Source organism: Microcebus murinus, chromosome 14 (genome assembly GCF_040939455.1).
Source record: "Microcebus murinus isolate Inina chromosome 14, M.murinus_Inina_mat1.0, whole genome shotgun sequence".
Lineage (NCBI taxonomy): Eukaryota > Metazoa > Chordata > Mammalia > Primates > Cheirogaleidae > Microcebus > Microcebus murinus.
This window is the reverse complement of record NC_134117.1, coordinates 51,588,465-51,598,237: the sequence shown is the minus strand read 5'-3', so window position 1 is coordinate 51,598,237 and position 9,773 is coordinate 51,588,465. Positions and strand designations below refer to the sequence as shown.

Below are 9,773 nucleotides of genomic sequence, written 5' to 3'. Positions count from 1 at the left end.
TGGTGCTAGAGACAGACAGCGTCAGTTGTTTTTAAGGCACCGAGAAGAGGCACCTAAACCAACCTGTGGAAAGGGCATCTAAATCAAGTAAACCCTAATTAGAATTTTACAGGGGTTCTTAGTCATGCATAATTTGGACAAAGTACTACTTTGAACAGTTAAGAGAAAGTGGCCCATTGAATTATCAGTGACTACTGTTAAACTTTTTCTGAACTAGTGATCCACAGAATTGGGAGATAATTTATCATAGTAGATTGAAAAATGCGTTAGAATCATATCTGGCTTTGAAAATCTGCCTTTGCCACTATTCTCTGTGATTTCGGTCACGTTACTTAATCTGAACCAGAGTTTCTCCTGCATGAAATGAGGATAACAAAACCTACTTCAGCTAGGCCCAGTGGCTCTTCCCTTAGATTTCAGCTCCTTTGGAGGCTGGGGCAGGAGGATTGCTTGAGGCCAGGAGTTCCAGACCAGAAACGTGGCTGGTCCTCTCTCAAATTTAAAAAATTATCTGGGGCCGGGCCCGGAGGAGTTTGAAGATGCTGTGAGCTAGGCTGACGCCATGGCACTCTAGCCTGGCAACAGAGTAAGACTATGTCTAAAAAAAAAATTATCTGGGTGTGGTGGCACAAGCCTGTAGTTCCAGCTAAGAGGGAGGCTGAGGTGGAGGATCCCTTCTGCCCAGAAGTTCTGTGCTGCAGTGAGCTATGACTGTACCACTGGACTCCAGCCTAGATGACAGAGTAAGACCCTGTCTCTCTCTTTTTTTACGATTTCATCAATTAAGAAAATTAAATAAGATAATGGATGAAAAGATTTGTTATTGCCTGGAACACAGAGCACAATAAACGAGAGCTGGCCGGGTGTGGTGGCTCACGCCTATAATCCTAGCACTCTGGGAGGCCAAGGCGGGCGGATTGCTCGAGATGAGGCGTGCGAAGGCCTGAGGAAGAGCAAGACCCTGTCTCTACTAAAAATAGAAAGAAATTAATTGGCCAACTAATATATATAGAAAAAAATTAGCCGGGCATGGTGGCACATGCCTGTAGTCCCAGCTACTTGGGAGGCTGAGGCAGTAGGATTGCTTGAGCCCAGGAATTTGAGGTTGCTGTGAGCTAGGCTGACGCCACGGCACTCACTCTAGCCCAGGCGACAAAATGAGACTGTGTCTCAAAAAATAAATAAATAAATAAATAAAATAAACGAGAGCTATTAAAACTCATAGGTGTGTCACAAATGTTTGGAAAGACAATTGAAAATATTACATTTTATGACAAAGGAAAATGTTGGAAGTTTTATTTCTGTATTTCATAAGATTAGCATTGAGCCAGGATCCTTGATTTATCCATGTTTGTGTCATCAAAATTTCAGACAGTGCCTGGCACATAGTAATGTGTCATTAAATGTTTATTGAACATTAACATGGCAGAGGTATAGGGGAACGCCTTGAAATAAATTTTAGCTGTATGTCCAGGTAGGAAAACACTTCCATTATCCTGGTATTAGATGTGAAAGAAGGGAAAGCAATCCACCAATTGACCAACAAAATGCTTAACATCTGAGATTTCACCATTGTACCAAGGACTCTGGAGTAAGTACACAAGTGAAGACCTAGTCCTTGCTTCAAGGAACCTGCAGTCTTGTTGATAAACCACAAAACTATGTAATGCTGCTGTACTTGATTCTGTTGTATACAGTACAGGGACATGTTTTTATTACCAACAGATATTCAACAAGAGAGTAAGCCCCAGAACACTACTAAATGGGAAACTGCTGTCAAAGCTTACAAAGTATGTAAGTTCCTTTGTAATATACCTGCACATAGGCTCAAACCCAAAATTCCAAGAGGAAACATGCAAAAGGCCCCTTTGACCCACAGGTGGCCAAATTATTACTATAAAACTCAGTAACAAGTAGAATTATATATGTTTTTTTTAGGATATGTGAAGTTCTGTTTGAATACTGACTCTGCCAGACCAGTTTCCTCTGATCTAGGTGATGTAATGTTTGCATAAAATTAGGGGGAGAATTTCTATTTTTAAAAAGTATGTACACACACACACACACTTGCACACACACTGAATTCAAAAATTGTTAGCAGGCCAGGCGTGGTGGCTCACGCCTGTAATCCTAGCACTCTGGGAGGCCGAGGCAGGCAGATTGCTCCAGGTCAGGAGTTCAAAACCAGCCTGAGCAAGAGTGAGACCCCGTCTCTACTATAAATAGAAAGAAATTAATTGGCCAACTAATATATAGAGAAAAAATTAGCCGGGCATGGTGGTGCATGCCTATAGTCCCAGCTACTCGGGAGGCTGAAGCAGCAGGATTGCTTGAGCGCAGGAGTTTGAGGTTGCTGTGAGCTAGGCTGATGCCACAGCACTCACTCTAGCCTGGGCAACAAAGCAAGACTCTGTCTCAAAAAAAAAAAAAAAAAAAGAAAAGAAAATGTTAGCAGTAGTTATCTCTGGGTAATGTGATATTATGGGTGTTTTTTATTTTCTTCCATTCACTATTTTTTCAGATTCTCAACAATGGATATGTATACTAATAAGAAAAAAATGGAATATGGTTTTTAAAAAACTGTTAAGCACTACCCCCCAAACATAGGAAACAATGTGAGAGAAGGCTCTCAAGACATTCACACCTAAAATGTGAATTCATTATTCAAACTTAAAATGCTGAAGAGAATAAAATAGATGCTATTTCACTTATAAATTCAAAAACCAAAGATTAGGGTAACTGATTCAAGTTCAAACAGCTGTTAAGTGACCAACTAGAGGGCAGAATACCAAAGAGGAGGCCAAAAGCCAAAAGTAGGAGACATGAAGGTGCTGGGTTCTAAAAGGAAGAAGCACAGTAAAGATACTTGTGGCTGAGTGCAGCCCAAAGCTGAGATTTTGATGAAAATTTTGCCCTATTCCATCTTTCTTTCAAAATATATGGACAGCTATTATTTTTGTTAGGACCCTTGCTAACAGGGAAGCTGACCGTTAGCAGGTAGATCCCTTCAATTCAACCACCCTGCTAGAATTTAGCTACACACTTACCTTTTTCAGCTATCCCTGAAACCTTTCAATGGCTGTCCAAAATAAGGCTTCCAAGATATGACTCTTGCCTTGTTCTCACCACTGCTTTCCTCACAGTGACAATCCCAGCAACAAGAGCTACTTATAGTTCCCCATACTCAGACTATGTTGTTTTATCAGCTCTTCTGTTCTGTTGCCTACATGCCCATTCCCACTAACCTGTTTTTTACCTGACTTAATTAATGCTCAATCATCAGATCTAAAAAGCTTTCTCTGAATCCCCATTCCAATTCCTGAGCTGGGTGCCCTTGCTGAGTTCACAAATCACTGCATTTAGTCACTGCTGTGGACCTAGGTTTACGTGTTTCACTGGATTCTGATCTCCTTAGTGCAGAGACTGGACAAGCACACAACTGGAGATTTTAGCCTTAGATGGCAGAAGCACGTCTTAACATGTTGTCAGGATAAAAGTATAGTTATCTTGCAGGTGTTAAGGTAAAAAGAGACAACTTGTAGTGGCTACAATTAGAGCAACTGAGTGGCTTCCTGTAACAACACTTAGCATTCTATTGTATGAATGGGGCTTATGTTATTCAAAACACAATACCAAACATAATACCTGAGACACTGTAGGCACACATGCTCTTGACTGAAAGTACTAGTACTCATGCAACTTAGTAGGAATGGAGCCCCTATTTCATGTGGGTTATAAATCTAGAACTCAGTTACTCAAATGAAGAACAAAGTGAGATTCCCCCTCCCCTCCACAATCATAGCTGTTGCCCATAATCAAAACTTCTCCCTTCTTCAATCCAGTCCTTCCCTCCTCCTTGGCTTAACTGATATCTGGATCTTAAAAATACATCTTCTGCAAGCTTTTCCACACAGATGTTGCTCACATTGCACATATCTCAGTTGGCATCAGTGTCCTCTTTACTTTAAACCCATTTCCAAACCATTACTCCTTCACTTTCATATAAAAGCCCTTGTCCCTTTGAAGGTAAGTAGAATGTTATTCTATAACCCTCCACATTCAGGTAATTTGCCAACCTCCATTACTCATTGACATTTTGGAACCTGACTTAGTCTTCCTGCCTTCTCAGTCCTGACTTGTTTTCATCCCAGGAGACTTCACTGTCCATGAATACCACCCATGTACCCACTGCTTTGCAGTTCCTTAACCACCTCAACTGAAAAGACCTTTGCCCGCAACTGGTCTACCATCAGACCCTGCACTTGTCTTCTCCCCAATTGCTCCACTCTTGAAATCTTAAATTCAGACAGCCCTCATGGACCTTCAGACTCTTGCCTTCTCTACATTCTGTTATCAACCCCATCTCCACTTCAATCCTTCAGCAATCTAGACTCTGTGGACCATTACTCCAATCACTTTTTGAGTCCTCAATGTCTTCACCTTGTCATCCTTTTATTCACAAAGCAAAACTCCAATCCTTGGTCAATCAACTATTTCCCATCTCCATTCCAACAACAAAATGCTAAGTGTTGCTATAGGAAATCACTCAATTGTTCACTACAAGTTCAGTCTCTTTTTACCTTAACACCTGCAAGATAATCATACTTTTCTACTGACAAAATGTTAAGAGACATGCTTCTGCCATCTAAGGCTAAAATCTCCAGTTGTGTGCCTGATCTTATCCCTCTGGGTCTTCATAGTGATCTTGCTCCATCATATATTCCTTCTCCTGAATCTTCACATTGCCCTCCCTCCTTTCTAGCTTCTTCCCATAGTATTTCAACATGCTCAAATATTCCCCACACTCTCCCCTACCAAGTCCTCACTACAATCCTACCTCCAGCTTTAGCTTATTTTTCCCTATTCATAGCCAAATTTCTGGAAAAGGTGTTATCTCTCATTTCCTACTTAACCCACTAAATGGCTTTTACTCTCAATACTCTTATTAGTATGGTTGCCTCTATGTCAGAAGTTTCCTTTTTGCCAAATCCAATGGCCTCAGGAGAGGCTCATCTCCTGGTTCCTTTAAAAGCAGGGGTTTAATATAATACTCCTGGGGTTTCTGCCATCTTTTCATCATCCCTTCTCATTGGGATCCCCTTTCTTCTACTCTGTATTAAATACATTGGTGTGTCTCTGGAGTCCTTCCTCAGTCCTCTTTTCTAACTATACTTTGGATAACCTTATCTACTACCCTAACAACAATTATCATTTTTTATTATCTCCAAACCTATAGCTCTAGAACAAATCTCTCTCCTGAGCTTCAGACCTATAATCCAGTTGTCTATTCTTTATTTTCTCTTATATATCTTATGGGCTATTCATTATTAAAATATATCTAATACTGAACTAATCATATTCCCACCTCATTCCTATATAATTTTTTTTAGACAGGTTGCCCAGGCTGGAATGGAGTGGCATCATCACAGCTCACTGCAACCTCAAACTTCTGGGCTCAAGCAATCCTCCCACTTCAGCCTCCTGCCTAGCTGGCACTATAGAAGCATGCCACCACACCCAGCTAATTTTTCTATTTTTTGTAGACATAGGGTCTCACTATGTTGCTCAAGTGGTCTTGAACTCCTCGCCTCAAGGGATCCTCCTGTCTAGGCCTCCCAAAGTGCTAGGATTACAGATGTGAGCCACCATGCCAGGCTCCTATATAACATTTATTGCTCTTCCTCCTAGTAGCCTATCTCACTGAGAGAAATACAGATTTCATTCATCTGCCTCTCTCTCATTTTCCAACACAATATCTGAGTCCTAATAATTCTATCTCCTGAAACCTCTGGAATCTATCCATGTTTCTCTTTTTTTTTTAATTAAAATCTTTTCTTTTTTTTTTTTTAACAACTTGCTTTAAAAAAGAATGTTCCATATCCATGTTTCTCAAAGTCCACTGCCACTATTTAGCCCACAGTGGTTAAGAATGCTGGTTCAGGCCGGGCGCGGTGGCTCACGCCTGTAATCCTAGCACTTTGGGAGGCCGAGGCGGGCGGATTGCTCAAGGTCAGGAGTTCAAAACCAGCCTGAGCGAGACCCCGTCTCTACCAAAAATAGAAATAAATTAATTGACCAACTAAAAATATATATACAAAAAATTAGCTGGGCATGGTGGCTCATGCCTGTAGTCCCAGCTACTCGGGAGGCTGAGGCAGTAGGATCGCTGAGCCCCGGAGACTGAGGTTGCTGTGAGCCAGGCTGATGCCACGGCACTCACTCTAGCCTGGGCAACAAAGTGAGACTCTGTCTCAAAAAAAAAAAAAAAAGAATGCTGGTTCAGAAGCTAGACTTTTCTGGATTTAAATCCTCATTCCACTAAATATTGTCCAGCTGTGTGATTCTGGACAAGTAACAGCCTCTCAAGTGCCTCAACTTTTCATCCCTCAAAATATTACTAGCCTTAGTTCAGATCACTACCATCTCTACCTTAAATTACTCCTACACCCTCTTAAGAGGTCTCCTGGCCTTCAGTCTGGCCTTTCTCCAATCCAGTCTCCTCAATATAGCCAGCACTCTTTCGAAAATATAAATCTCACCATGTTACTCCTTACTTTAAAACCTTTAATGGTTCCCCACTATCTTCAAGAAGTTTAAACTCTGTAACAGTGCATGTAAGGCCTTTAAAATTTGGTCCCTGTTAAATCCCCTTCTCTTTTATTCCTGTCCTATCCATGTCACATGAAACCCTACTGAACTAAGTCTTCAGACTTACCATGTTATTCTTTGCTTCCAGGTTCCACATATAACTGTTCTCCCTGCCTACATGCCCTTTCTCTTCTAAACTCCTCTTCCCACCTACATATATAGGTGGCTAATCAACTGATACTTCTGCTTTGTTTCTTTGTTATCACTTCTAAAAAGTCTTCCTGACTCCTAAAACTGGTTAGGAGCACCCCAACAAGGTCCTTAGCTTTCCATACCTTCCACTGTCTTGGCCTTTGTTAATCTGTCCTAATTGCTTATCTGTTACACTGTAAGTTCCTTGAGCACAGCAAGAAAACCTTGTTCACAACTATATTCCCCAGTGATTAGCATGATGGACACATAGCAGAAATTCAGTAAGTATCTGTTGAATAAATTAATGTGTGTGCACTGCTTATACACTCTTTTAATTATATTTAGAATTTAAAATGCTACACCTAATTAACCATGTCACCAGTTTATGCAGCCCTCTAATGTAGAAGTGATTTCTTATTTTCTGTCACATAGCTATGGAAAGAATGATATGAATATAAATACACCACATTTTGTAAAATGCAAGTAACCTTAAGTAAGATTAACTTGACTGCCAAGATTAGAAGAAATTCTAAAAGATTACATTGAGAAAATTCTTAACGCATAGTGAAAAGAGACAATAAAAGGAGGTTTTTTTTATTCAAAGGTATAACTGGATAAGTAGATTTGTTTACAACCATTCTTGTGAAATACTTTTTAAAAAAATACGACCAACTTCTTTGCAAATAGCATACACATACCTCAACTATGATGACCTAATTTTTGGTGGATAATGTACATGATTAGGCAGAAATAGGTAAGCCCACGCTGGTAGATTAACTATCCAATACTCAATCAAAATTCCGTTTGTGGCCTCCACTTCTTGATCGATTTCTATTCCCACTTCGTCTTCTACCATCTTGTCGACTTCCTGAGCGACTCCCCTGTCGACTCTGTCTACCTGACCGGCCACCAGATCGACCACCTGACCGGCCCGACCGGCCCGACCGTCCACTTGACCAACCACTCCTCTGTCTGGAATTAGATGTGTTTCCATCATAATATTCTTCAATTTCAGGCAGTTTGGACGGCACTGAGAGCATCCAGTCTGAATCATGCCATTCTGCCTGTTAGAGGAGTTTACAGGATTAATATAAATGCAAAACAGAAACCATAAGCAAGTACATGAGTATGAGACACCTTTTTCATATCTGTTGTTTATTGGCTAAAGGCAATCTACCTGTTAAATTCAAAGTGTCTGGAACAAAAATGAAAACCAGAAAATAAGCAAAATAAAAACATGTTCAGGCCAGGTGCGGTGGCTCACACCTGTAATCTTAGCACTCTGGGAGGCCGAGGTGGATGGATTGTTCAAGGTCAGGAGTTCGAAAGCCTGAGCCTAAGCAGGAGTGAGATCCCATCTCTACTAAAAATAGAAAGAAATTAATTGGCCAACTAAAACTATATAGAAAAAATTAGCCGGGCATGGCGGCACATGCCTGTAGTCCCAGCTACTCAGGAGGCTGAAGCAGGAGGATTGCTTGAGCCCAGGAGTTTGAGGTTGCTGTGAGTTAGGCTGACGCCATGGCACTCTAGTCTGGGCAACAGAGTTAGACTCTGTCAAAAAACAACAACAACAACTACAAAAAACATGTTCAAGCCGGGCGCGGTGGCTCACGCCTGTAATCCTAGCACTCTGGGAGGCTGAGGCGGGCGGATTGCTCAAGGTCAGGAGTTCGAAAGCAGCCTGAGCAAGAGCGAGACCCCATCTCTACTATAAATAGAAAGAAATTAATTGGCCAACTAATATATATATAAAATTAGCCAGGCATGGTGGCGCATGCCTGTAGTCCCAGCTACTCGGGAGGCTGAGGCAGCAGGATTGCTTGAGCCCAGGAGTTTGAGGTTGCTGTGAGCTAGGCTGACGCCATGGCACTCACTCTAGCCTGGGCAACAAGCGAGACTCTGTCTCAAAAAAAAAAAAAAAAAAAAAAACATGTTCAAAGCTCATTCACTAAAGTCCCTAAATTTTAATCTCAGAAGAAACTCTCGGGCCAATTTCAAGACTCTAAATTCATATTTAGTTTATACATTCTCTAAGATAGTATTACTATCTGGTTTCTCAGCACAAAGCAGATGAGCCATTAATAAGTAGTGCACTGTTTTCAGCAAGTGTACTGACAGAAGAAGTAAATTAATGATAATGGACATTAAACACCTGTCAACACCAGACAAGTACCATAAAATATAGCCATTGGAAATAATTTGGTACTGGAGTAAACAAACTCAAAATATACACATCAGTAGCTCACAAGACCATCACTATATCTTGCCATTATATTAATACATTAACTGTTTTTCATTGTAATCATGAGTTGCCAAGGAAAGTTATATTAAGACACTCTTCATCAAAATCATTTGTAAAAAAAATTAAAAAAAAAAAAAAAAAAGACACTCTGTTGGTGAGGATGGGAAGAGACAAACATCCACACACCACTAGTGGGCTTGGCAATATATGACTAAAGTCTTAAAAATGTACAAACCCAATTCCTCCACCTTGAAGCTGTGTTTCCTGATGGATACAGTACTTCCCACCTGCTCCCAAATTCTTGATCCTTCCCTCACCCCATCTCTCCCCCAGTTCCAGATGGTAATAAAGTTAAAACACAGACAAAAAAAAAAAAAAAAAAGGCACAAAACTTTTGGCCAGGCAGTCACTCTTAAAAATTCATCTTAAAGAGATTAACATGGCAATGCATGAAGAAGTACCTATACCAATGTTCAGAGCAGTACTGTTTATATAATATATATAAATAGGCCGGGCATGGTGGCTCACGCCTGTAATCCTAGCACTCTGGGAGGCCGAGGTGGGCGGATTGCTTGAGGTCAGGAGTTCAAAACCAGCTTGAGCTAAAGCGACACTCTGTCTCTACTATAAATAGAAAGAAATTAATTGGCCAACTAATATATATAGAAAAAATTAGCTGGGCATGGTGGCGCATGCCTGTAGTCCCAGCTACTCAGGAGGCTGAGGCAGAAGGATTGCTTGAGCCCAG

The 9,773-nt window shown here is 40.9% G+C and overlaps 1 protein-coding gene across 6 annotated transcripts in view; it reads right to left on the bottom strand.

Annotated features, from left to right (window-relative positions):
• Positions 1 to 7,353: 7,353 nt before the first annotated feature.
• DDX50 (DExD-box helicase 50) overlaps positions 7,354 to 9,773 on the bottom strand; it is a 34,243-nt gene continuing 31,823 nt past the window's right edge. For all 6 annotated transcript variants that reach the window (XM_076010054.1, XM_076010059.1, XM_076010055.1 and 3 more), the window contains one exon: positions 7,354 to 7,844. In XM_076010054.1, the coding sequence (XP_075866169.1) occupies positions 7,569 to 7,844 (276 nt within the window). In that variant the 3' untranslated portion in view covers positions 7,354 to 7,568. The remainder of the gene's footprint in view (positions 7,845 to 9,773) is intronic.